General features: G+C 41.5%; 1 protein-coding gene across 5 annotated transcripts in view; it reads left to right on the top strand.

Moving 5' to 3' along the window:
• The window catches only part of RAPGEF5 (Rap guanine nucleotide exchange factor 5), a 181,087-nt gene that overhangs the window by 133,592 nt on the left and 19,648 nt on the right, over positions 1 to 27,847 (top strand). For 3 of the 5 annotated variants that reach the window (XM_032643882.1, XM_032643883.1, XM_032643885.1), the window contains 9 exons: positions 1,624 to 1,768; positions 3,362 to 3,459; positions 5,246 to 5,276; positions 6,225 to 6,303; positions 8,910 to 9,077; positions 12,637 to 12,734; positions 16,212 to 16,334; positions 18,035 to 18,213; positions 23,782 to 23,872. In XM_032643882.1, the coding sequence (XP_032499773.1) occupies positions 1,624 to 1,768; positions 3,362 to 3,459; positions 5,246 to 5,276; positions 6,225 to 6,303; positions 8,910 to 9,077; positions 12,637 to 12,734; positions 16,212 to 16,334; positions 18,035 to 18,213; positions 23,782 to 23,872 (1,012 nt within the window). The remainder of the gene's footprint in view (positions 1 to 1,623; positions 1,769 to 3,361; positions 3,460 to 5,245; positions 5,277 to 6,224; positions 6,304 to 8,909; positions 9,078 to 12,636; positions 12,735 to 16,211; positions 16,335 to 18,034; positions 18,214 to 23,781; positions 23,873 to 27,847) is intronic. The other 2 variants (XM_032643884.1, XM_032643886.1) reach the window with 1 other exon arrangement.

The raw sequence follows: 27,847 nt of genomic DNA, 5'->3' as shown, positions 1-27,847 counted from the left end.
AGATACTTTAATAGATTCTTTTTGTGTTTGCTTGAGTTTGTTTCACAGGTAGAAATCAAAGAAATCAGATGTCCTTGATGTACTTTTTTTTTTCCTGAGTTAGTTGCTTTAATTTTATGGTGACATAACAAGGATTATAAGTATTTTTTCTCCAGATATAGCCATTCTAAAATGTTCAGGGTTAGCTATTACTTTTCTCTGCTATTTTATTTTTTTATTGAAGCATATTTGATTTACAATGTTGTGTTAATTTCTGCTGTACAGCAAAGTGATTCAGTTTTATATATATATATATATGTATAGTAGTATTCCATTGTGTATATACGTACCACATCATTTTTATCCATTCAGTCCTTGATGTCCTTTTGCAGGTTGGGGAGACAGTGACTGAATTATGTTTTAAAATAGTTACAAAGCCTGATACAGAATTGATTCCTATTTTACAATTATATATCAACATTAAAGAATACAGAATCCTGTCCAGTAACCCCAAAACCTACCTGCGTTTGGTATCATAGCATTTTCTATTTCTAGTTAACTTTTCAGTGTGTCCAAGATACTCAGAGTGGGGGGCAAAAATGCTAGGTTGTTTTGGAAAGCACCAAGCTTCTGTCTCATTCCTAAGGCTTTAAGCATGTTGCCTTTGAGGTTGTTATTTTTATATAATTTTAACAGCATAGTTAATACATAGTCATTGTATACAAATTGGGAAATGCTTATAAGTATAATAAAAATAATTCATGTTCTCTGAAATCTCATTACCTTAAGAAGCCACTGTTAACTATCAGTATATATCTTTCCAGGTAATGAATATATAAATAAACATAGTTAATAGAAATGGGTGATCCTAACGTATACTTTTCTTACTTGCTTTCCTACTTAACAGTATACTGTGAATGTCCTGTGTCAGTAAATATAGTGCTGGACCATCAGTTTTATGGCTATAGAAAAGCCCTTTAAATGGATATGCAGTAATTTATTTAACTGTCCTCAATGGTTGAAGCATTTAGGTTATTCCTATTTAATATTTTTTTTCCCTTACAGGGAAAATGAAAATTAGCAGCCCTTTTTTACTTACATTTGCACACTTATCCATTTCTTTTTTTTTTTCACATAAATTCCTAGGGTGAGCATTTGAATCATATCACAAATTATGATCCAGAAATCTGTGCTCATTTGGCGCTACTTTAGAATGTGAATTTCTGATGATCAAAGTATATCTGGCCCAGTTCTGATCTAACTTTTATGGAAACAGTGTCCACCTATGTAGTGAGGCCAGATCTCTTGGAGCCCCTTAATCTCTTGTGATTAATGGGCCACCTAGGGTCTCTTGGAGGTGGCATTAACCCATGCTGACTGTGGAGCTATGTCAGCAGCTGTCAGTTCTGCCGTCCAGTCTTTATCCTCACGGCCTGCCACCATGTTATGTGAATCGTTTTCCTGGGCTTACCCTCTTCAGTGCACACCTTTTACTCTCCCTACACATATTCTTTTCTTCCTGCATATTCAGGTACTTGTAGATTTTTTGGAAAATGTGCCTTAGCATAGTTTGTGAAAGCAAGAATAAACGGATCCCTTCACATTTTTTACTTGCAACAATGTAATTTCCTTAACCATTTGCACCTATTCTGCTAAGAAGTATCAAGGCAAAGAAGAAAACTCAGATGTTCCTTGTCGGAAACGGAAGGTCTTGCATCTTGTTTCCCAGTGGATTGCTCTGTACAAAGACTGGTTACATGAAGATGAACATTCAAAAATGTTTTTAAAGGTAATGTAAAACATCCAGTTATTGAGTAATTCCTTTATGCCAAATGACTCATTTCAAAAATCTCATTCGTGGACTTCCCTGGTGGCGCGGTGGGTGGAGAGTCAGCCTGCCGATGCAGGGGACACGGGTTCGTGCCCTGGTCCGGGAAGATCCCACATGCTGCGGAGCGGCTGGGCCCATGAGCCATGACCGCTGAGCCTGCGTGTCCGGAGCCTGTGCTCTGCAACGGGAGAGGCCACAACGGTGAGAGGCCTGCGTACTGCAAAAAAACACAAAAACAAAAACAAAAATCTCATTCGTAGGTTACAGTCATCTAACTTGTTTGTAATATTGAAGTTATGATTCAAAGTATTCATTGGTTTTGACCTCTGAAGCCTGATATTCCTTACATAGAAGAAGGCAAGTTTTATCATCACTCATTTAAGGTTATTTATTTTATATAAGTCATGGGAATTTTGACTGCAAATGAAATAATTAAGGAATGTAAAATAAAAGATACTTTAAAACTTGATACTGTTTAATATGTTGAAATGTATTATAACTTTAAACTAACAATTCCCATATCTACAATAATGGGATAAAACATTTATCATTTAAAACCTATAGTGACAATGTATACATTATGAAACCTTTTCAGGACCTGGTATATTTTGAGACATTAGAGCAATAATAACCTATAAAATAGATACTAACCTAGATTTATATTTGAAATTGGATAAGCTGATATATGTGTCTAATCGTTAGTAGGTTGCAGTATCTTTTCAATACCGATGATTCTCTGGAGATGGCTTGTAAACAGTTGGATTCTTTTGGCCACCAAAACCGTATTAGCTGTGCAAGTTAACACAGAGAAGGGGTACAGTGGAATTTGAGCAGGGAAGAGTTCTATTTCAGAATAGGCAAATATCTAAACTGATTTTGCCTTTCATGAAGGAAATCACTTTGATTTCAAAATTCAGATATCACTTAGACATCCAGCTAAAAACTGGTTTAAATCAAGTCCCTGACTAAGCTAGTGTTATTTTCAAAACAACTGGGTAGGGCTTCCCTGGTGGCGCAGTGGTTGAGAGTCCGCCTGCCGATGCAGGGGACACGGGTTCGTGTCCCGGTCCGGGAAGATCCCACATGCCACAGAGCGGCTAGGCCCGTGAGCCATGGCCACTGAGCCTGTACGTCCAGAGCCTGTGCTCCACAGCGGCAGAGGCCACAACAGTAAGAAGCCCGCGTACCGCAAAAGAAAAAAAAAAAAACTGGGTAGTTTAATTCAATGGGTTTTTTCACTCCCAAATGGTTATGTGGATAGTATTTCTAAAAATTTAGAACAGGCATGGAAATTTTGAGTAGCCTGCCAGAGATTTCTTAAGTTTCCCCCATTCCCTACCTACAGCCTGTTAAAGCTTCCACAGAGCCACACCAGTTGAGCAAGGGGCTAGGAGGTGGAATCCCACTCAGGATCTCATTGGTACCTGGTTTAACCCCCAGCATTGTTCTGGATTCCACTTATTTCCCTGAGCAGGTTAACCACTCTGTGAATCTTAATCCTTACAAAATAGGCATCAAACCAATTAAGCTGAAATTTTCTTTTTCCCCTAGACCATATACAGAAATGTACTGGATGATGTATATGAATACCCAATACTTGAAAAAGAACTGAAAGAATTTCAAAAGATACTTGGAATGCACCGTCGTCAGTAAGTAATTTTCCTCATCACAGTTAGTAAAAGAAAGCAGCACATGTGATAGAATTAGGGGTGTCTCATATGTATCATTTGGAACATTTTGAATCTGAGATTTATCTTGATTCCTTAGGTTCTCTAGTAGTAAATATTTGTTTTTATATCTCAAGATGAATGAACACTAGATCAAGCTTATTGGCTATTTTTTTTTTAACCCTGTTTGGTATGGTAGAAACAAACTGCGCCATGACAGTCTGGGTACATTAAGAACAATTATCTAATAAATTATTATTTAGTTTTAAAAGTGTAAGTATTTAACTTGTCATTTGGGGGAGCTCATAGCTATCTCTAATGAATAGGAAAAACGTTTTATAAATAGGTCCCAGCAAGTCATGGTGCATTTTTAAAGTTCAGTTTTATGGATTCCCTGAAGTTTCTTTATCAATTCAGAAAACTTAAAGGAAAGCATTTATTCAGTGACTTTTGTCATATCCAAGGTGTATCACTGAGGTGTCTATCATTAGTCTTTCATATTGCTAATACCTAACTTTACTCTGATTTACCACTAACTCTTCTTATTAATTTTGGTAAATGAAAACATCAAGTCATTATTCAGTTTTCAGATGTAGCTGCAAAGTTAATCTGAAGGGAAAAATTGTTCTCTGATTTACAATGTAGTTTCTACTTTTTAAACATAAAACACGTCTGTTGTCAAGTTGTGAAAAACTCCTATTAAGATTTCAGCAGTCACAAATGCACTTCTCACAGAAAATGTTAATTCAGGCCTTTCAGATTATCGATTTGAGATTTAAAGCCTGACTTAATTTTAGTAAAGGGAGATCCTATTTAGTAAAGGCTATATAAAGAATTTTAGGATGCAAACAAATTATGTATAAACCTTAGTCCCAATCAGGAAAATCACACATTTAGAAATTCAGAAATGAGGGGCAGGGTGTTAGAAATGAATGTTGTGAATTTTGGTGGTCGTCTTTTGTCACAGTCTACACTGTAATAAATTTCGGTAGCCTAAGACTAGTAAGAAAATATGAACAAACGAAGCAAAAAAGAAAAAGAAAGAAACCTTTACATCAGAATAATCCCCTACATGGAAGTTGATCTATGCTGTAAGGCAGGCCTTCTTACAGTTGGGAAAATTTAATTCTGGTTTAGTACACATTTAAATGCATTAAATAAATAAATGGAATTTAATACATTCCATTTTAAAACTTACATAAAACTGGGAAATAAAAGATTTAAGTAAGAAAATTGTCTAAGACATGATTCTTACGTCTTTGGTACAAGGTGATGAAGTATCTCTAGATTCTGGAATAAGATTTGAGCTGGGGACCAGCAGAAGATCCCCCAGTTCCACCACACATAGAAACATCCTGGAAAAGATCTGTCTTGGCTGACTTATTTAGCTATCTAAAGAAGAATAATTTCACCGAAAATCTAGCCAAATATGAGAAAACTACCGAGGGGTTGAGTAAATGAAGAAAGGCAGTTATGAGAAAACTTTATTTCTGTGGAAATAAATCCAGTTCTTTCCTCAATGCTCAGCTTCTATGGGCAGAAAGCAAAATATACCTGTTGAATAAATAGCTTCTTTTCTTCCTGGTTCACTGGAAATCCAGAGCCCAGTGTCAAGTGTGTTATGCATAGTAAACTAATGAACACTGTGTGTTTTATCTTTTTGAAAAGCAAAAGCCTCTGCCCGCTGCCTGAAAAGGAGTCTCTGTGACAATCACTACACTATTCTGGGTTTGAGACAAAGACTGATGTCTTGTCCTTTTCCTTTCAGCACTGTAGATGAATATTCACCACAAAGGAAGGTAAGGCAGCGCCTTCTGTCTGAAACGGGGTGATCTGGTTTGGAGGCCTGGCCTTGGCCCACTTGGTATTTCTTCATAATTAATGAACGCTGCCTCTAGCAGAGGAGGGCCAGGTGGGGAGCCGGGGGCTGCACCTTGCCTCCCCACTCCTACCTCACCTAGCTTTCCCTGTGCTTGTGCAGATTCAGTTTCAGCCAGGTGCCCTAGACTTTATGACATTCTGAATTTTTGTGGTGCGTTTTGGAGTCTCAGAGTTTCCCCAACGTCCCCAGAATGATATAAGTTTGATTTTTAGTCATTGATATAAAGATAGAAAACCGTCTATGCAAGACTCTTGCCTGAAAGAGTAAGGAAGTCTTGTAAGAAGAAGGTTGGAACCCTTCAACCCAACAGAAAGAGAGATGGTAGCCAGAATGAATGTGCTTCCTCTTCAACTTGAGGGGGGGAAATGCTAAATGAGATGTCAGGCACAACTTTTGTAGGAGCTGATACATCAGGTGATGGATAGTCATAATGAGTCACGTACCTGTTTCTCTTAAGCAAGTCATTTCTGCTTCACTACAGCAGAAGTATGAAACTATCTCGACGTGGCTTTATCCAAAAGCAAGGTTGCTGTTGGGATGGGGAAACCATGTCTTTCTCGGGAGACGAAGCTATGGATGTTTGTAGTAGCGAGTGTTAAAAATCACGCCCATATTCTCCGGCATGTTGCAGAGAATCATTTGGGGGGCTTTTTCCCTATGCCAAGGTCTATCATGTTGCTCAGACTCTCCACCTCCACATGCATTAATTGAGGCAGCTCCCAGCTTATTCATCAAAGATTAGATGGGTGGATTTCATATTAAAAAAAAAAATTGGCACGCTCTTTTGGAACATGTTGCAAACAGCTCTGGTTTTCCAAAGGGCAGCAATACATTCATTCATTGTTCTTGTTCTCCCTTCTTGCAGAATAAAGCCCTTTTCCACCAATTCAGTCTTAAGGAGAACTGGCTCCAGCATAGAGGAACTGTGACGGAAACAGAGGAAAGTGAGTATGGTTTGAACAAGGCTCTGGGGCAGGTGGAGTAGCAGCTAATCACCATCGTTCTCCAACTTTAACACATCAGCCTGCCTTTAACCCTTTCTAGCTGCCACACCCCTAAGACACGCATGTTAGCATCTTCTCTTGCTGTGGGCGTTACAGTTTCTTTATCACAGAGTGCTGCCCCAGGTAGGGAAAGGAGACTGCAAAGAGCCCCCTGCGTTCTTGGGGAGATGTGCAAAATGGACTGGAAAGGCAACCTTTCCCCTTGGCTGCCTTCTCCTCTGCTGTCAGCCCATCGCCTGTGACTCACTGGAAAGTCCCCTAAAGCCACTGTGCAGGGCTTTGGCTGAGTCAGTCCCTGAGATTTAGAGAAGAAAATCTTGGAGAAAATAATGAAAGGAAGGATGTGCAGTCGAAACTCCTCCAAGGCAAGGCTCTGCCGGGCAGTGCCACACGTCCAGTGTGTCCTCAATCAGTGCTGCTGGCAAAAGGGCTCGTGACCCACCCTGAAGAGGGCTGCTCCATCAGTGCAGGGGAGACACCTTTGTAGCACTCTGAAAGTGCTGATGTGCTTTTTTTAAAAAAAATTAATTAAGTTATTTATTTATTTTTCTCTGTGTTGGCTCTTCGTTGCTGCACGCAGGCTTTTCTCTAGTTGCGGCGAGCGGGGGCTACTCTTTGTTGTGATGCAAGGGCTTCTCATTGCGGTGGCTTTTCTTGTTGTGGAGCACGGGCTCTAGGCACACGGGCTTCAGTAGTTGCAGCAGGCAGGCTCAGTAGTTGCGGCTCGCGGGCTCTAGAGCACAGGCTCAGTAGTTGTGGCACATGGCCTTAGTTGCCCTACGGCGTGTGGGATCTTCCCGGACCAGGGATGGAACCCACGTCCCCTGCATTGGCAGGCGGATTCTTAACCACTGGTCCACCAGAGAAGCCCTTGGCGTGCTTTGCTACATTACTGTTTTATAACGGAACTGGAAATGGTTTCCTCCTGTTTAGATAAAGGTTGAGTCAAGGGCAGAGCTGGGAAACACAGCAATTCAAATGTGCATGCTATTGTGAATTGGAGACTTTCTCTTTTAATTCGCCTTTCCCGACAGCGCTGAAATTTTAGGTGTGGACGTTGAATATTTATTCAACTTATTGAATGTTTAAACAACAAAATGTCATGGGATACCTCTTCTGTTCCATTGTTTGTGTATAACCAAACATGATGGCACTCGCTGGGTCATAAGTGTCACCTGTACCAAGTGGAGGAACAAATGGAATGACCTTACCTCATCTCTCAGTTGCTGACCTTCCTTTCCCATTTGTCTTACAATTAATTGTATAATTTTCCAAGCTGAGTTTCAAAGAGTCTGAGTATTTCAAGACCTCCCCCCTCCTCTTTTTGTTTATCATCTTACTGAGCAGGCTGTAAACTTTCCTCACATTTAGTCATTTGTAGACTGCAGCTTTGCCTTGCTCCAAAATTCCGTCTTTTTGTGGAAGGAAAAAAACATTTTGTCTCACACAAGTCTGTTGACAACACATAAAACAGCTATTTGTTAGATGCTATGGTTTTAGTGACACACCCAACCAAACCCAAAACAAAATACTGTCAGTGCCTCTTGGTGGCGTGTTTACTTTGAGGTTTGTACTAGTAAACCCCTAGTTTGTCTTTTGCTTCATTTGCATTTCTGTGCAAACATTCCTGGGTTTATTTCTGTGGTGCCATTTAAATTGCATATGAAATTTCTCTAGGACCTGCACTACCCATTTTTTTTTTTTCAATCTAGAAGAGAAGAATAAGTATATTATTGTCCTTCTGTCTTTAGTAAAGAAGCTGGTGTTTTATACATTCAGAATGGCTGATACAAGAGACAAATAACGTGTCAGTTATTTCCATTGCTACAGTTTCTGCTATTAAATCATAAAGAAACATTTTTTCCAGGGCCCATTCACCCTGATAGTGATAATGTCCTAGTAATAATGATTAGTACCACAGACAAGAAAAAGGAAATTAAAAAGGCTGGAAACGTGACCTCCATTTGAAAACTAAACTCACTACCACCTTGATATGGGTGGAGGGACGGCACGGGGAGGTTCATTCTTATACGAGCAGGAAGGCTGAAGCCAAAAACCATAGCAAGTGACAGATTTTTTAGATAAGCTTATGAGAATTCAAATAACAAAATGTGGTGGTCTTTACTGAGCCGCTGTGCCTGTCCAGAGGTGAAGTGTAAAACAGAAATGTTAGACGCTTTAATAGACTGCTTTGGGAGATCACAGTAACCCTCACAGAAGGGACTCCGAGGTCTAGTCCCTGTTGCACAGATCCCACTGTGTTGTGGCCAGGCTGCCTCTACCCTGAGCAGACGCTTTTGCATGGTGTGGGTCTCTCACTACAGTATGGGATGCTTAAGCGCTACTCCACCTTGCTCAGCAGCTTTATCACGTCTCCGTCTCACGTGTGTGCAAGCTCGCATTGCAGTGCCCTCAGGCACCCGTGTGCCTGTGTATGTAAATCTAGCCGTGTCTGCTCTGTACTACAGGGAATAGTGTGGCGGGTGCCTTGATTTGGGTGAAACGTCTGTACCTCATGGCCACAGCTGTTCTCTGTCTACTCACAGTTCTTTCACCTCATGCAGTTTTCTGTCACGTGTATATCACGGAGCACTCCTATGTCAGCGTGAAGGCAAAAGTTTCCAGTACAGCCCAAGAGATCCTGAGAGTTGTGGCGGAAAAGATCCAGCATGCGGAAGAGGATCTGGCTCTGGTAGCCGTCACATTCTCTGGGGGTAAATTATTTTCTGTCTTTGAATATTAATCTTTCACTGGATTGCCTCCAGAAGGAGAGAGTTGACATTTTTATGGAGTAGACGTGCAGCACGTCCCTTCTGGGTCTGCAGCTGGATGAGCACTCTAACAAGAAGAAGCCACCTACCAGAGGTGTTTCCATGACAACAGTTGGGTACCGTTGGATGCTGAATTTCCTCCCCAAGAACTGAGCAGAGAGGCGCGCCAGTGTTTTGAAATATATTATAAAGCTTTACATATTTTGTACTCTAGATAAGCCTTCTGTTTTCATATTTAAATTAACTTGGGAAATTGCTAAAGGATGAAATTACTTTCCGAAGAAAAAAGAAAGGCAGCCTTGAACTAGTCTTTTTGCTGGCTGACAGTTTAATACTTAAAGACTCCCCGTTGAAGGAAATAAAAACTGTACAATAAGCCGAAAGCTCACAGGCAGTGTTCCTTCAGGCAGACGTGGGGAGGGAGCCCTGGTTATAGTTTTTGCCTCTGTTGGGCCTTATTTATCCTCAGAGAATGGTTTATTGTCTGTTTTGAATAAGATCACACAGATTACAAGCTGATACTATTGATCTGTGTGACCCGAACAGACCCCTGCGTTTTCACTGGAGCCTGTCAGATCTCAGTGTCACTGGCCTCCTTTTTTGGCTTACGATCTTTATTTAATATCTTATTAACCCTGAGAAAAATACAAAGAAAGTGACTTAGTCCCAGTAGTTGAAAAATGGGAGTACTGTGTAAACTAATCAGCCAGAGATGGGGCGGGCCGGGGAGGGGGGAGCAGATAAAGGGCATTCCTGTTTACCCTTTGTTACCATTCTAGAGTCAGGAGAAGAAGATCAGAATGTATTGTACTTGATGCGAAAGCATTATGGGATGGAGCATTGCCTCTTTCGCTTTGTTACTCAGAGGCAGGTAAAATGGGCCTACAGGCTAGTTGATTACATATTCAAACAAATACAGCCCATCTCCCCTGTCCTAGTTAAGTGAGGCACTCCTTCCTCTCCCTGGGCGTTGTGCCTCCCATCAAAACATTCTCTAAAGAAAAAGAGCAAAAATTTCAGAAACATGTGGACTACATGAATTTTAATCAGGGAGTAGTTGAATGTTTAATAAAATATATTAGGTATTCCAGATAAATATGATATTTGTATATTAATTTTAAGTGACCAAAGATATTAAATGATTCTAAACAGTATTAAGCTTCATCAAAATCAGCATTTGCCTCTCAAGGCAATACCATAACAGAAAGTAATCATTGGGTCTCCATGCAGACAGAAGGTGCTGGAGAAAGAAGGACCCTGAGAGAACCTGGTGGCACAGCTGAGACCCACACCCCCTTGGAGGCCGACTCAGAGTCGGCCCAGGGCCACACGTGAATCTGGGAATTAATGAGTGGGTCTTTTACTACCCGATATCTATTTGATGGCTGTGAAATCCGATTTTTACACCCTATTAGATTCATCTGTCGTTCTAATGTGTATAGACTCATAGCGAATCATCACTAGCAATATCAGTTTATCTCTTGAATTATCTCACAGGTTTGGAAATATGCCGTCACTTTCCATCAATTAGTAGTTTTGTCTGTTAAGAACCTTTCTGCCTGCTGCTTCATATCCCCCAAGCAATAATGTTCTTATGAAGAAAAAAAGCCCACAGAGCTTAATGTATTCCTTGCTCTAGTTAAGTAATTTTTAATAAATGTTTTAAATGCTACATCAAAGTGAAATGACAGTGAGATCTACAGTTATTTTCTTTTTGTTAAAAAAAGTTTAGAGATATTGGCCATGTTGTAGGTTTTGTGGACTTTTCTAAAAGGACTGGTATTATTACCCTCACAGCTTTCACTAGGTTTCCAGCTGTTTTGTACCCAAGTTAGGTATATATATGTATGTAGTGGCAGAAACCTACCCAGTTACTCAGAGCTTAAAATCCTTTCATCGTTCATGGTGTAGTGACAAATCTGAAAGTAAGAAAAACACTTCTTAGCAAATGGAAAAATTACTGTCTGAAAGCCATGGCATTTGCAGAATGCAAATTCCATAGCAAATGCAGAATGGCTCTTACGAAGTCAGATTTAAGGTATATATGGGCACACAGAGGGTTGCAAGAAATTGTAGCTAAAGAGGGAGGAGATAGAAGAACGTCAGAGCCCGGCCATGTGGGACCATTTACTGCCGACGTCAACGGCCCGACATGACAAATACTACTTATCTTTGCAATGCTGGGCCATAAAGAATGTATTCGAGTATCATTTGTGTACTCTGTATCAAACAGAAATGTTCAAAACAAAATCTGGCGCTTGAACTGATTATCTAGAAAAAGAGATGTGGCATATGGTATTTCCAACCATGCTGGGTAACTGGAGGGCTACCTTAGGAGAGGCTGATTATGTCACAGTGGAATAAAGTTGAGTATCACTTTGGTCGATTCCCATCTGCATCTTGTAGGTGGAGGGAGGACGTTTTTCTATGAGAAGCCTATTGTGTTATATAAGAGTCCAACTATGGTAGAAAAATGGCCAAAGGACAGGAACAATAGGGGAATAGAATAGAAGTAGAATAGATGAAAAAAAAAAAAATAGATGAAAATATTCACCTTTACTAGTAGTCAAGAAATGCAAAGTAAACCGAGAATCTATTTTTGATTTTAGCAAAACAGTAAACTTATTCAAAAGAATGGTGAGCGTTGGTGGGTGTAAGAATTGGAAAGCAGTTTGGCAGCTTGTATCAAAAACTTTAAAAACGTTCCTTCGCTTTGACCTAGGAATTCCACTATTGGGAATCTATCTTAAGAAAATCATCTATAAGCAGCCAAAGATTTATGCACAAAGATGTTGACTTTGGCAGTATATATATGGCTGCTGTAATAATGGATCCCATTTATCAAACCCCTGTTATGTGCTGGTCCCTGTGCTAGTATTTAGCATGGTTCTCGCCATCTAATTTATATGACCAAAAAAAACTGGAAACCATTAAATGTTCAACAGAGGAAAGATTAAATGATGGCATAATAGACAGTTACATAACCAATTACACATGACATGACATTATAAATAATTTTGACAAGTGGGTAAGTACTTAAAATAGGAATATAAAACCACATAAGGAATAATTACAAATACATGTATCTATAGTGATTATTAATGCAAACATATAAATAATAATTTTGACCATATGTACATGTGTGCACACACATATTTGCATAAAGATCAGGATGGAAATATACTCAACTGTTACCAATATTACTATCATATGGTTACTTTAGAGTGATGGGATTATGAATGAATTTTAGTTTCTTCCCTAAGCTGTTCTGTGTAAAGAATGACTAAATATTATATGAATGAATCACAGAGGGTACCTCTTTATGGATTATGAGCATTGATTCTCTGGTATCATTGTATAGCATATGCAGAGCTGAATTAAATCTACTTCACATCCCATTTATTTTTAAATATTTTTCTTTGGCAAATTTCACTCTTTAGATGTACTGTGAATGCCTACTAGGTGTTCTTGTGTTTCTAATTACTCTTTTTTGTAAATAAAGAAAAGCATGAACTTCAGCCAAATGACTTGGCCATCTCCAAATCCCTTGAAGCATCTGGTCGGATATATGTCTACCGGAAAGACCTGGCTGACACTTTGGTGAGTACCTTTAGCCTTGTACTTGAAACACACAGACCCAAACGTCAGACTGAGACCATGTATTTGTATGTTTTAAAATGAATGTTAGAAAAATACATCAAGCTGTTTCCTCCTGTAGTCAACAATACACTTTTCAAACAACACTGCGTTTGGAAGTCAAAGGCAGGCCCATCTTTAGGGACTCTCAACCCCTCCTAAGTCAAACGCTGTTTCTCTCTGAGTCCCTGTGAAACAAGGGATTTGAGAGATGTGACTCTTTCTCTGATGGAATCTTAATTCCATTCTTCGTTTTTGGTGGCTATATGGAGGTTAGGCTGAGGACCGCATCCTGTGTGGATTTAAAGGGAAGGAGACTCTGTCCTTAGTTCCTGTCCACTGGGTACACTTTGAGTGTGCCATTCCTTTGAAGAAAGGGTGGATGGTTAGCCTTCCCTGTGTAAAATGGCACCTAACAGTGCAACATCAGATGCCACTGAAGTGTAAGCGTATGAAGAAATATAGAACCCACACTGTATGTTGTTTTCCATCCTAAATTTAAGAACACTTACGCCTAACTAGATGATTTGTTGTTGTTCCTAAAAACCTCGGTCTCATGGTTGCTTTCTCAACGGTAGGGTCAGGCCTCAGATCCATCGCCCATAAAAAGTGGGCTGTACTGGATTGTGATTGTATCATCCAGACTCATGGTCCTGGTCTGTTCCATGGAGTCATCACAAGGATGGGTCTTTCCATCTGGCTCCTGTTGTATATATAATGGAGGAATCTGTATACCATGTGGCTTAACCAAAACTGCTTATAATAAAAGTATCTTATGTAAAATTATCTGCAAGATATCAAGCTACCATAATGACATTAGTCACTGTTACCTTCACACTTTCTACCAGACACGTATGTACTAAGTAATTTACATACAGTATGTCACTTAACCTTCCTGCTAACCTTGTGAAGTTCAGAGAGGCTGAGTGACTTACTCTAGCTTCCCACAGCCAAGCCAGGGAGAGGGCTAGGATTTCATTCCAGTTATATTTGACTCTGGAGCTCCTGCACCTTCCTCCTTGTACATCGTGAGGGAGAAAAGGAGAGGGAAACCCTTTGTCTTACTTGGGATTTCCCGATGCTGGGTGTCCTTCTGCAGGTCACCAGGCCTGTGTACACAATGTAATTATACGATGGAATTACACGATGTAATTCCACCAGTGAAACTTGACAGACAGGATGCTGCACAGCACCTTTGAGTAGATAATGGGATTGATGTGACTGCCCACCGCCCTCCCCCGCACCTTGTGAAGGAGGAGAATCTAATATGCAGTTGCCCTAGGCTCCTGGTGATGGAAGGACCCACACTCTAATTGTCTCCCCACCCCCCGGCCCTCACCCACCACACACAGACCCCTCATGCGGTTCCCTCGTGTGCGCTCCCAGAGCCCTCTTCTGCTGTGGTCGAGGGCCTCGGAAGAGTAGAGGGCAGGCCTGGGGCAGTGTCTTGTGGGATAAACAGGTGCTGTGAATTCCGAGTTGAGCCAGATGCTATCCTGTACTCGGATGCTTCCCCCACCAGCTTTTTGCACCACCTAAAAATTTCCCATTGGAATCAAAGTTTAGGTGATTTCATCTCCAAAAGATTTCAGTTGAAATGGAACATTATAAGGGAAGGATAACATGTGAAACCACTCATATGCACTGTGCTTGTGCATAGATTAGCCTTCGTGGAAAGCAGGAATCATAGCCCTGAATGAATGGAATAGAGAAATAGAAAGTGTTTCTTGGAGAGGGCAGTGGACTACCTGAGTAACCAGAGGGCAGTGCCAGGATAAGGGGCACATTGAGGGAGAAAGTAGGAGGGATAAAAAGCCAAGTGAAAATACCCTTACACCTCCAAATTACTAAGCAGAGATCTGTGTTACTTCCCAACTCGTGGCTCTTTGAATGTCTGCAGTGCAGCCTGGTGTCCATCTGGTCCCAATCTAGCCAGACCAATTCCTGAGAAACCTGGGCTCTCCCCCACCTCAGTGTTTGCATGCACATCATTCATTCAGCCCTTACTGAGTTCCACTCCATATCCACACTGGGGGTGCAGGGACAATTTGTACCTAAACCTACTCTGAAGAGAATCAAGTCTGTGGAAAAGCTTGTGAAGGTCTTTTGTCATTTTTTTAAATTAGGAAACCTTTACATAAATATAAGAATTTGAAAATGCTAATAATTTATTTTGCAGTTCAAAAAATAGAGACTAATATTTGGATTCTGAAATGTTCCCTTTATCCTGCTATGGCATTTATTTTTGCAAAGTCCCCTTCTTTTTTTTCCCAAGTCATTAACTATTTTAACGTCATTAGCTGTTCAAGTCAGATGGGAGAATTTATATCTTAATTAGAAAATATCAAATATTTTTAAAAGGTGCCAGATAATTTTAATACATTTAACAGTGACAATGGATTTAAAATTGTGGTGGCATTTAATAATTTTACGTCAGATTTTAAGGAAATACTATTATTACCAAACTCATATCCCTTTGTATAGGGAAAGAATTGATACTTTAAAATAATCATCCATTGGGCTTCCCTAGTGGCACAGTGGTTGAGAATCCGCCTGCCAGTACAGGGGACACGGGTTCGAGCCCTGGTTTGGGAAGATCCCATATGCTGTGGAGCAACTAGGCCCGTGAGCCACAACTACTGAGCCTGCGCATCTGGAGCCTGTGCTCCGCAACAAGAGAGGCCGCGATAGTGAGAGGCCCGCGCACCGCGATGAAGAGTGGCCCCCGCTTGCCGCAACTAGAGAAAGCCCTCGCACAGAAACGAAGACCCAACACAGCCAAAAATAAAATAAATAAATTTTTAAAAAAACAAACAACAAAAAAACTATTCCCTTAAAAAAAATTTAAAATAATCATCCACCATGGTATAAATGAAGTAACTTATTTTTTATTTCCTGTTTAAAATTTTTTTTTTTTTTTGCTTTCCATGGGCATTTTAATAAAATTTGTAAATGTATGTCTGGGATGAGACTCGTCAAACATATATTCTGTAAAAGCCATATCTGTCTTTATTGAAGTGCACTGTGACATTTCTTTTGTTTGTTTTTATACTCACCCTGCTAGCACATTAATTCTTACCAGAAGCCAGAGTGACTTCAGGGCTTTCACTTTCATTATGTTGTCTGCCCGGGGCAGTGTTTTATAATTAGATTTGTGTGTGTGTGTGTGTGTGTGTGTGTGTGTGTGTGTGTGTGTGTGTGTGTGTCGGGGGGGAGGGGCAACTCAGTGAAGTATCATTGATCACATTCTACGGCTTCCAAGGCTGTTTGCTAAATTGGTTGTAACTCACAGAAAGTGAACGGACCAGGGAAAATATTAAGTGCGCTCAGACGAGAGTTTTTTCTAATGTGGGCTTCTAATGCCTTTCGATAGCCAGACAATTCAGTGCCAAATATTTCAGAATTGACTGAGGATTCTTTTACTTTTGTCTGTCACCTTAGAATCCTTTTGCAGAAAATGAAGAATCACAGCAAAGGTCGATTAGGATTTTGGGAATGAACACTTGGGATATTGCTCTGGAATTAATGAATTTTGATTGGAGCCTCTTCAATTCAATTCACGAGGTAAGTAAGAAGGGAAATGATAAAATAAATGCTTGTGCCGGTATAACTGTGAGTTCTTTTTGAAGAATATTTGTTTGTGACTGGGTTTTAAGAAGATCCATCATCTGGTGATCTAGTTATGCTTTAGGATACCATGGCCCCAAAATATTTGGGGACTTTAAATATATTAAAAGACTGACCCAAACCTAGGAAAATCAGAATACGTGATCATGCTTTATTTGCACCTAATATTGTACAATCAGATATTTGTGTTAATGTAGTATAAATATGCTATTTTTTTGTTTGGAAACATATTCATATATATATATATATATATATGAAGGTCTAATGGGGTGGAAGAGACATTTTATATTTGATACCTTTGATATTGACATTTTTATTTTTCCATGAGCTTTATTTACAGTACTTATATGAGAAACGCATTTATGTATGTACTTACATGCACACACACTCACACATTCCCAAGAACATTCTATACATTTAGACTATGCTGCGAGACTTCAAGTACTCTATTGAAAATTTTGAGATATATTTCAAATTTGTATGTCCATCAACCTCTCCCTTGAGGACAGCTTAAACATTTATAAAACAGTAGATGCGGGGCAACATGCTACTGACATTTGATGAATAAATGTAGCTGGTGGAAAGGCTCACAGGAATCAGGAGATGAAAAACGAGGCAGCTCTGTGCTACAATATGTTGCATTTACTTTGCTGTGTAGTGAAATGTTTCATTACAAGAAGGCCTTTCCTCCTGAAGAAGGAACTCGTGCCCAATTTAGGGACCCCCAAGCTTCACTTTCACTTTGGAACGTTTTTTAAATGTCCTCATATTTTCTCACTGACAACATTCCAACCTGATGATCTAAATTTGAGCAAGTAGTGAACTCGTTCAAGCTAAATGACTTGTGACTTTGCAAATGGTAGTAGAGTGGGATGTGTCCCTGCTTATGTGCTTATGCAATAGGAGAACGTGAATTACTCCTGTAAAATATACATGCACACCCCTCCGGGTAGAAGCACATCACTTCCATTGCTTTGCATATGGTCAGTCTATGTCACTAGTTACTGGTCTGACTCGATTTTGTCAGTTTTGTACCTTGTCCTAATCTCGCTGTCTTTCTGTGATTTGACAATGTCTTATGTCAGTGGTTCTCAAAGAGCGGGTACCCAGACCAGCATCATCACACCCCTGGGAGCTTGTTAGAAATGCAGATTTTGGCCAGAGCACAGACCTACTGACCCAGAAAATCTGGAGGGTGGGGCCCAGCAATCTGTGCTTTAACAGGCCTCCAGGTGATTTGGATTCACACTGAAATGTAAGAACCCTTGTCTAGAGAACCTACCTGTGAGGATCTAACGTAATGATAGTCATTTGCACTTGACATTGCTCATAGAACAAGTTTGGGAAGTCTGGATTTGATTCAGCCTGTGACTTAAACTTTAGAATGTCTTAGGTTTTCACGAAAAGTGTCATCCTTGCATTCTAAAAAATTACAGTTATGTAAGCCTTCTGCGTGAAGGCTTTTCTGGAAGTCAAGATAAATTATCTTGAATTTAATATATTGTTATTTGTCATATCTAACACGTTATGATATGACAGTGCCTACCTGAAGTAGCTCTTAAAAATGAACTGAATTTTGTATCAACTTGACTCTGTGCTACAACAATAAACAATTGTATGAATACATTGTCTTTCAGCAAGAGCTGATCTACTTCACGTTCAGCAGACAAGGAAGTGGGGACCACACAGTGAACCTGAGCCTCCTACTCCAGAGATGCAATGAGGTCCAGCTCTGGGTAGCCACGGAGATTCTGCTCTGCAGCCAACTGGGCAAGAGAGTGCAGCTGGTGAAAAAATTCATCAAAATTGCTGCTCAGTGAGTTTCTAGTGGTAAAAAAATGCAGTTCTTTTCCTCTCTGTGAGAGGGTACATTATTTTCCTTGTGATGATAAGAAGGGATGAGATGCAAAAGGGTACTATTGAGTTAAGTGACCAAATGATCGAAAAGGTCTCTTTTTGAATATTTCTCTCTTCGCCTTTGAAGTATTTATATCTTAAAGTAAAGGTCAAAATACTAGACCAAAGCACTCTGCTCTATGCTGTAGAAAAAAGCAGGCAGTGCACACATGCCCCATCATGCAGCTAAATTACCCTTGTAGCCAGGTGAGCTACAGTAGGTTAGGAAAATGGGGGAAGGTGATGTGAGGTGGGTGAGAACCATTGAAAGTCAGATGCATTTCAAGATTCTGCTTTTGGCTCCTTGATGCCCAGAGTATGAACTTTGCAAACTCCTTAGCAGGCCCTGCACTGTCTGGTCACACCTGACCTCTGAGCCTCACCCCATGCTACAGCCACTCTAAATGGCTCTCCCTTTCCCATGCACACCATCATCCAAGCCTGGACATGTGTTGTTAGCTCTGCCAAGAATGGCCACTTCTACCCAGCAAATTGCTATCCTTCTTCAAGACCTAGGTCGTATGTTGCTTCCTTCCTAAAATCATCCCTGACTTTCAAATGCAGGGTCAACTCCTTTTTACCCTGACCTCCCCCTACCATGCACACGTTTTCTTTTTCCTTTTTAAAAAAACTTCTTTATTATTATTGATTAAACTTACCTTTTTTTTTTTTTTTTTTTTTTCCCGATACGCGGGCCTCTCACTGCTGTGGTCTTTCCCGTTGTGGAGCACAGGCGCCGGACGCGCAGGCTCAGCGGCCATGGCTCACGGGCCTAGCCGCTCCGCGGCATGTGGGATCTTCCCGGACCAGGGCATGAACCCGTGTCCCCTGCATCAGCAGGCAGACTCTCAGCCACTGTGCCCCCAGGGAAGCCCTAAACTTACCTTTTTATATAGAATTCCTTCAGTGGACTGTGTTGGCTTCCAAAGGACAGGGACCATTTCTAATCAATCACTGTACCTGGGGTGCCTGGTACTGAACTTGGTAAATAGCAGTGACTCAATAAAGTCCATTGAATGACGTTCTAGTAACTTCCTGGGAGCATCTCTTAAAATACCAGATGAATATTCTGAAACCACTCTTGGGACAGCTTCCCAACAGAAACAGGCAACATTAATCAAAATCTTTCCCAGTTCCTTCTACCTTCCAGTCTTCCCATTTTTTTTTCCTTTGTTTTTCAAAGTAGTTTTTATATCAAACCGTTTCTGAGTACATGTCAGTGTAATATATGTAGGAAATATGTATTGATCACTCATTAATGTTTGCACATCCATGCAGGGTATTGTGGGGAAGTCAGAGTGAGCCTGCACCCAATCGGCTGGGGGGATACTTTCTATAACTCAAATGTCTAATTTGCAAAATAGAACCTGAGGGTGCCCTATTATGAGATGAATTTCTTTCAGGGGCTTTAGAGGATGGGAAGCTTATATGCCAAGGGTGTGGGAAAGGAGGATTAGAAAACCATTTGGAAGAAAGTAGCATTTTGAATTCCGGAAAAGAGCACACTGTCCGTGGAGGTCAGACTCATGGGAGAGAAGCAAAGCAGTTCATTGGAGGCAGAGAGTATGTGGTCAGAGAAAGGAACCTCATCCAGTCTGGCCAGAGCGGAAGGTGTTTGTAAGGAAGTTGTGGGAGACTGATCTAAAAAGGAAGATGGGACCAAATTGTAAAGGATGTTGAATTTCAGAATGAAAAGTTTAGACTGAATTGAGAAGGTGGGAGGGATTCCTTGAAAGTTTTTGTGCAGGAGATGGATTTGATCCAAGTTGTCCCTCAGGAAGGTTGATCTGAAAGTAGCACATAGACTGAACTGTCGGTAAGGAGACCCCAGAAGCAGGATATTTTGTTTACTTAGGTGAGAGATGATGGCGGTTCCTGACCTGGTGTTTGATGTGACTGGTGATGGAAGGAGAGATAGATAACAGATATGCCTAAATCTTGGACTACTTTTATGATGAATGCTCCTTTTTTGTTTGTTTGGCCAGTACATTTTCTATAATAGCCTGTGACATTCTTAAATGTGAGGCTCTTTGGGATGAAAAACTTTCTTATAAATGCCAGTTGCTTGGTGAAATGGGACGTGAATGTCCTAAGGAGTAAAATGACACCACATAGCTTAGTTCCCAGTATAAGATTATATCTGTCCTCAGGGAAATGAAATATGTATATTCACATCTTCGCCATATGGCCCCATGCTCTTGAATTGTTTGCTGTACTGGTCTCTATCCCTGGCCCATAGAAGAGAATGCCAACAGAAACACAAAGTTAAATTCTTCATGATCATACTGGTAGGAATAGCCAAGAGAAAACAATCATGTCGGCGATCATGAAGTGTCTTCCCTGCCTAAGGCATCCAATTTGCATATTCATGTTTCCTTCCTTCTTACCAGTCCCATCCCCCCACCTCTGTGGGTTGAGTGGATTTTATTTCCTTACACAAAGGAGTGTTAGACTGACACTAAACTGGAATGTTTTAGTGTCAGTCTGTTCTTACCTTGAAATGAACGAACCTTGGTAAAGGAAGATTCCAGATGGGAATGGTAACCCATATTTGTACTGTATCAATTCGTCTTATAGAGAAATCATTTCTATATTAATTCTTTTTTTCTTTTTACAGATTCAGATGTTAGGTATATGTGGGTTTTTGTTTTTTTAAGTATGACTAAAAAAGAGATCTGAACCAGGAAAATTGTTTATGGGGACATAAAAGATCAAAAGATGAGACTTATATCTAAGATTTTGTGTAGATGAATGATTCTGAATACAAAGAAGAAGAAGAAACTTTTTATAATGACTAATAATAAAACGATTTCCCCGAAAAGTCTTGTTTTCAGCTCCGGCAGTTGCTGTCTGAAAGGTTTGCTGTTTACTCTGCATTTGAGTGATGGGCAGAGTATAAAAATGTCTGGTGGGCCATGACAGAACCAGTGGGGCTTCCATCATGCAGTAAGGTGGGAGGACTGGGAATAAGGGGAGGGCATCCAGTGCCTCTGGCATAGGGATGGGGCACTTCTCGCTGACCTCAGCGTCTTGGCAGGGGAGCCTGGCATCATCTCATCAGGAGATGGAGCTGACTCAAGTCTCTTCTGGCTGGTGTGAACTTGCCAGGGTGTGATGAGACAGAAGGGGCGGAATGAGGGAAGAGAGTGGCAGAAGGGAAACAGAGTTGTAGTGTTGATGCCTTTAGGCACCAGTTTCTCAGAAACAGGAAGTTGCTGAACCATAGACCAGGGAAGTGTCCTGTTTGTTTGTTCATGGAATATACCAAGCAGGGTCTACCCAGGAGACAGTTGGCAGAAACCAGCGAAAGGGGCCAGTTAGACTGAATTTCAGGTCCTCTTGCCTACCGGGGAACTATAGGCAGAGTCCAAGGCTGGACAGGAAGACTGAAAGGAACAGACCATGCCCAGTGGAGACTCAGCAGTGAGGGGCTTGCAGGACTGTGTTCACCCAGGTATTTTGGACACTAGGTGCATAGGCAGCAGTGCCTTTCCAGGTTCCCCTGTTAGTGGAGCTAGAATTTCCAAAATGCTCCCAAATGGCTGACCCTCACTGCTTTGGTACCCACGCGCAGCTGTACTGGGCAGTGTCCAGTCCATGAGGCTGGCTCTGGGAACAGGCAGGTTTAGGCAGGACCGGCCTGGGCACAGCCGCCTCTATGTATTACCACTTTAAGAGCCAAAAACAGTTTCCTGGTTCTGAATCAATGCTCCTGTACACACCTGTGCGACTGGAAATCATTATAGTTTTGAGAGACAGAAGTTTTTAATATGTGTTGAGAACCTTTAAAGTCATGATAGCTTTTGATCAATCATGTAATGACTGGAAGTCTAACTTAATTTTAGAAAATCATAAATACAGTAAAAAGTTTTTTTCACAGAAGATATTTATTGTAGCATTTTACATTGATTTGAATTGTATTGAATTGAAAATAGTTTAAATGTCTACAACAAGGGAATAAGTAAACAAATTATGAAATACGTTTTTTTTTTGTTTTTTTTTTTAGTTCATCGATTTATTTATTTATTTATTTTTTTAAACATCTTTATTGGGGTATAATTGCTTTACAATGGTGTGTTAGTTTCTGCTTTACAACAAAGTGAATCAGCTATACATATACATATGTTCCCATATGTCTTCCCTCTTGCGTCTCCCTCCCTCCCACTCTCCCCATCCCACCCTTCCAGGCTGTCACAAAGCACCGAGCTAATATCCCTGTGCCTTGCGGCTGCTTCCCCCCAGCTATCTACCTTACTACGTTTGTTAGTGTGTATATGTCCATGACTCTCTCTCGCCCTGTCAAAACTCACCCTTCCCCCTCCCCATATCCTTAAGTCCGTTCTCCAGTAGGTCTGCGTCTTTATTCCTATCTTACCCCTAGGTTCTTCATGACATGAAATACGTTTTTGATGAAGTGTTCTATAACCATTAATGTTAACAGTGAAGAATCCATAATATATTATATAACATGGTATAAAACTGAAAAATCGGGATACAGAGTTGTATATACACTGTTCCCAAATTCCATCTGAGACATTGATGGAGATGTCATGGAAGAGATGACATGTGAGGGCAGCTCGATCAACACATACTAGGGACTTTTTATGCCTCTGGCTTACTGCTAAGCACTTTCATCTTTTTTCATATTTAATTATTAAGTCAGGGTAATTTTTAAATTTTTAAATCTTTCCTCAGAGAAGTTGTTTTCTAATACATCCCAGATTAAGGAATATCTGGAATTCACAGGCTGTTCCGGCCAACCTGGAGGCACACCCTTCCCTCTGCTGCCTCAAGCCCCTCTGCTGGCTTTGAAAATTAATGGAGTTTTGACTGATTAAGTTGAAGGGCAAGATTGATGTTCTGCAGAGCATATAACCTTCCAGAGTGAATGGAGCTCAACATGGCCTTATTTTGCATTTTATTTCCTTTATTCCTTAAATGAGAAATGTGAGTCACCATCCCCGTAATATATGCCACATTTTAAATACATACATAACATAGTAGCTATTTTGTTGAGAGCAAAGAAAATATGTCTGAGTGTAACGGGAGGGGGCCCTGTGAGGTAAGAGGGCCTTGTTTCTCAAAAAAGAAAGACAACATACAGATTAAAGATACAGAATCAGGGGCTGTTATAATGAGTATGGGATATATACAGAAATATGAATGTAAGAGCTTTCAGTTAAAATTGTCAATGCATCCAAAATAGATTTTTAAAAGGGAGGAATCTTTTGAAGTATCCAGAGGGTATCAAGAACACAGATCTTTTCCTAAAGGTAAGGAAGCATTTGGAATCCTTTCATTTGTGTTGAGGGGATACCGCCCCATCCCACAGGGACAGTCAAGACTGTGTAGGTCACAGAGCAGAGTTCAACCCTGCCCTAGAGGTTGAACTCTGTGGCCTGGGAGAGTCTTGGCAGCTTTATCTTTTGTGATCATCTGGTGAAAGGATGTTGCCTCAGAGTGCCTTCTGCTTTCTTTTATTCCGTAGCTGCAAAGCCCAGAGAAACCTGAATTCTTTCTTTGCTATTGTGATGGGTCTCAACACTGCTTCTGTCAGCCGGCTGTCCCAGACCTGGGAGGTGAGCCCTAGGGGTCCATACGGAGGGTGGAGTTGGGGACAAATAAAACTGAACGGGAAGTGGTCCAGCTAACAGTCTTTATTTAAAATAAACGGTTTAAATGAGATATGTAGCACTCGAAAAAAATGTTTAAAAATTAGTGTCTCGAGTCGTCAGGATATATTTTCATCAAATGGTCTTCAGAATGGTTCTATAATATATATGAAAGAAGCAGGACTTGTAAAATGCTTCCCAGCTAGAACCAGTTTTCTGCTTTTCTCCTGTGATGGCATTGTTACAGTTCCCTGTTGGTCATTTCAAAAGCTCACCTGTGTGTCCAGAAGCAGATTTGCAGAGACGCTAATGAGTTTAAGCTACCAGTCTTCTCGCTTGTGGGGCCTCTGGCAGTATGTTCATGTGGATGATGGATATCTTTACAAAATCTGCAAAAGTAATTTTATATGCCTTTTTCCTAAAGAGGACTCACAAAAGGTTTTAAGTTTCGGGCCTCCCCAGTCCTGGCTCTGCCTGTCAGGGCTGTATGACGAAGGCTGTTTGGGTTCGAAGTGGGAGAGGGCCACTCAAGTTAGCGCACGTTCTGAAACATGGACTCTGAGGGTCTACGTGGGAAGAATGGAAACTGGGGTGTCCCTAAATGTAGCCAGACACGGATGTAGGGCCCTCTGCCTCCCCCATGACCCCGACACCTTCTTTCTTTGGGCTTTCGTTTCTTTCTCCATTCGCTACTGACTGTGTACCTAATTCCCCGTACCATTTCTCTCTCTCTCGTCCTTTCTCTCTCACCGTCAAGTCTTCTCCTTTACGGGTCCAGCCTGCTGTGGCTCTCTGCGGCTCCCTCGGCCTCTCCCCACCCTCTCAGATTCAGCTGTTCTTCCTGCCTACCCTGCACTCTTCATGGTCCCCAGTTCACACTCCTGCAGGAGAGAAGCTGACAGGCCAACTGTTGTTTTTCTCACATTCCATCTCAGCGACGGTCTGTGGGCAGCTTTGGGGTTCACCTTCTTTGCGTCGGGGCCCACACTCTGATGGAATGCGCGGTGGTGACCTGAGGGTCAGGGTCAGTGCTCCTTAAAGAGGTTCAAAAGAAAAGCGACAAAAGGCTTGCATCTCTGGTTAAGCAAACCAGATGCGCACACACTTCATGAGATTCAAGGAGGTGGGCAAAAAAAGCCACAGTTGATCAGAGCAGGAGGAAAACAAGTGGCTAGCAAGGGTCCGGGGAGGAGAGTGGAATTTTAAATTATACCCGGAAAGAAGGCTTGATCTGCAAACATTGAAAGGAGAACAATTCAGTGAATTTCACATAGTGTGTATTTCACGTGCACAGTGACCGCCTGCCACGTGCGCAGCTCTGCATCAATGCCGTGGCAGGTGGAGCGTGGCCAGATTAGCACAGGGTGTGCTATGGTCAAGGAGGTCTTGAACTGGTTCCAGGTGGACCCCAGCAGAGCAATGGAGGAATCATGCTGTCTCAGGGTGGCTGAAAAGCCTTAAGCAAGCAGGGCCTTGGAAGTTGAGTCTGGAGTTGCTGGGGGCATTGGGGTGGGCCTCCCTCGCAGAGGTGAGCTCCGTGTCTCTAGGCCTGGAAAGTGATCGCACTGTCCTACATAGGCAGTACAGGAAAAGACGTCGGTTTAAGGAACTAAGACAGAGGTCAACAAACATTTTGGGGAAAGAGCCAGATAGTGAATACTTTTCGGCTGTGCAGGCCATGTGGTCTCCACCTCTGTGACTCATCTCTGTCATTGACGTGCAAGAGCAGCTATGGATAGTTGATAAATGATGAGCGTGGCAGTGCTCCAGTAAAACTTTATTCGCAAAAGCGGATGGTCAGATTTGGCCCACGGCTGACCCCTGGAGTAGATAAGTTTGGCTTTAGGTATGTTGAGTTTGAGATGACACCGGGATATTCGTGTGGAATATCCAACACACTAAGATACGCAGCTCAGAGGAGCAATTGCCATCAGTTGCGGGTGTCTGTGTTTCACCTTTTCTCGCTTGATTTGTCTTATCAACATTTATCGATACACGTGTATTGGTGTGTGTAACAGTAGCTGCCAGATCAAGCAACCTGTGTGCTGTCCAGATGCAAAACTATCAACGTGATAATTTTGAATCATTTAAAAGTCTATTGTGGGGTCTACCTCATTATTTTGATTTGTTTTAGAAACAGAAAATCTCACAGATCTTCTAGAACAGTCATAAGTGTTAATAGCTGGAGTTAGCTGAGCACCGACCACGGACTGTACACTTCCTATGAGTTGTCTCCATTTCAATCGGACAATGTGGAGACTCACTGCAGGCACACAGCTAGAAAGGGGCAGAATTCAGATTCAGAGTGACTTACTCTGAGGCATCTAGCTTTTCACTTCACCATGTTAAAGGCAGGCTGGGGTTTCCCTGGTGGCACAGTGGTTGTATGCTAACACATATATATGGAATCTGAGAAAAAAAAAAAAAAAAGGTCATGAAGAACCTAGGGGTAAGACGGGAATAAAGACACAGACCTACTAGAGCATGGACTTGAGGATATGGGGAGGGGGAGGGGTAGGCTGTGACGAGGTGAGAGAGTGGCATGGACATATATACACTACCAAGCGTAAAGTGGATAGCTAGTGGGAAGCAGCCGCATAGCACAGGGAGATCAGCTAGGTGGTTTGTGACCGCCTAGAGGGGTGGGATAGGGAAGGTGGGAGGGAGGGAGACGCAGGAGGAAAGAGATATGGGAACATGTGTATATGTATAAATGATTCACTTCGTTATAAAGCAGAAACTAACACACCATTGTAAAGCAATTATGCTCCAATAAAGATGTTTAAAAAAAAACAACGAATCCTCCTGCCAATGCAGGAGACACGGGTTCGACCCCTGGTCCGGGAAGATCCCACATGCCACGGAGCAGCTAAGCCCATGCACCACAACTACTGAGCCTGCGCTCTAGAGCCCATGAGCCACAACTACTGATCCTGCACTCTAGAGCCCATGCTCTGCAACAAGAGAAGCCACTGCAATGAGAAGCCCGCGTACCACAATGAACAGTAGCCCCTGCTCGCCGCAACCAGAGGAAGCCTGCACGCAGCAGTGAAGACCCAGCGCAGCCAAAAATAAATAAATAAATAAATTTATTAATAAATAAAGGCAGGCTAGAAAATTCCAGGCCCTTCTTCCTTAGGCCCAAATTTTTATTTGGGAAGATGACCTATGTTTCCATCCTCTGTGAATCTTCATGCCACCAGTTGGTGTGGGTGATCTTTACAGTTCAGTGATTCTATCCATCAAAGTGCAGGCTTCATCATTTAGGGTTTTCATGGGCTTTCACTATTTAGCCCTCTGCTGTGAAACATAATTATATCATTTATACAAAAAACATCAGCCAACATTATTATTTCCCACTCAGCAAGACTGTTTAAGAAGGTGAGAGCAGGGCTTCCCTGGTGGAGCAGTGGTTAAGAATCCACCTGCCAATGCAGGGGACACGGGTTCGATCCCTGGTCCGGGAAGACCCCACATGCCTCAGAGCAACTAAGCCCATGGGCCACAACTACTGAGCCTGCACTCTAGAGCCCACGAGCCACAACTGCTGAGCCCACATGCTGCAACTACTGAAGCCCACGTGCCTAGAGCCCGTGCTCCACAACAAGAGAAACCACCGCCATGAGAGAAGCCCATGCACCGCAATGAAGAGTAGCCCCCGCTCTCCACAACTAGAGAAAACCTGCTTACAGCAACGGAGAACCAAAGCAGCCCAAAATAATAAGTTAAAAAAAGAAAAAAAAGGTGAGAGCATTTGTCAGAGGTAAGATACAGAACCAAAATCCAAGTTTTTATTAAAAGATCACCAGTGTGTGGAATGTTTAACCAGCTGGATTCCCGATTCATGTGGCTGTTACTTATTTTAACCTGTCTTTAGCAACATTCCCAAGGAAAGTCGCATTAAGGAATGATGAAAACTGCATAATGAGAAGCAATCAGGGT

This window comes from Phocoena sinus, chromosome 9, assembly GCF_008692025.1.
Source record: "Phocoena sinus isolate mPhoSin1 chromosome 9, mPhoSin1.pri, whole genome shotgun sequence".
Taxonomy (NCBI): domain Eukaryota; kingdom Metazoa; phylum Chordata; class Mammalia; order Artiodactyla; family Phocoenidae; genus Phocoena; species Phocoena sinus.
Note: the sequence above shows the minus strand (reverse complement) of the source record. Positions and strands in the feature narration are given on the sequence as shown.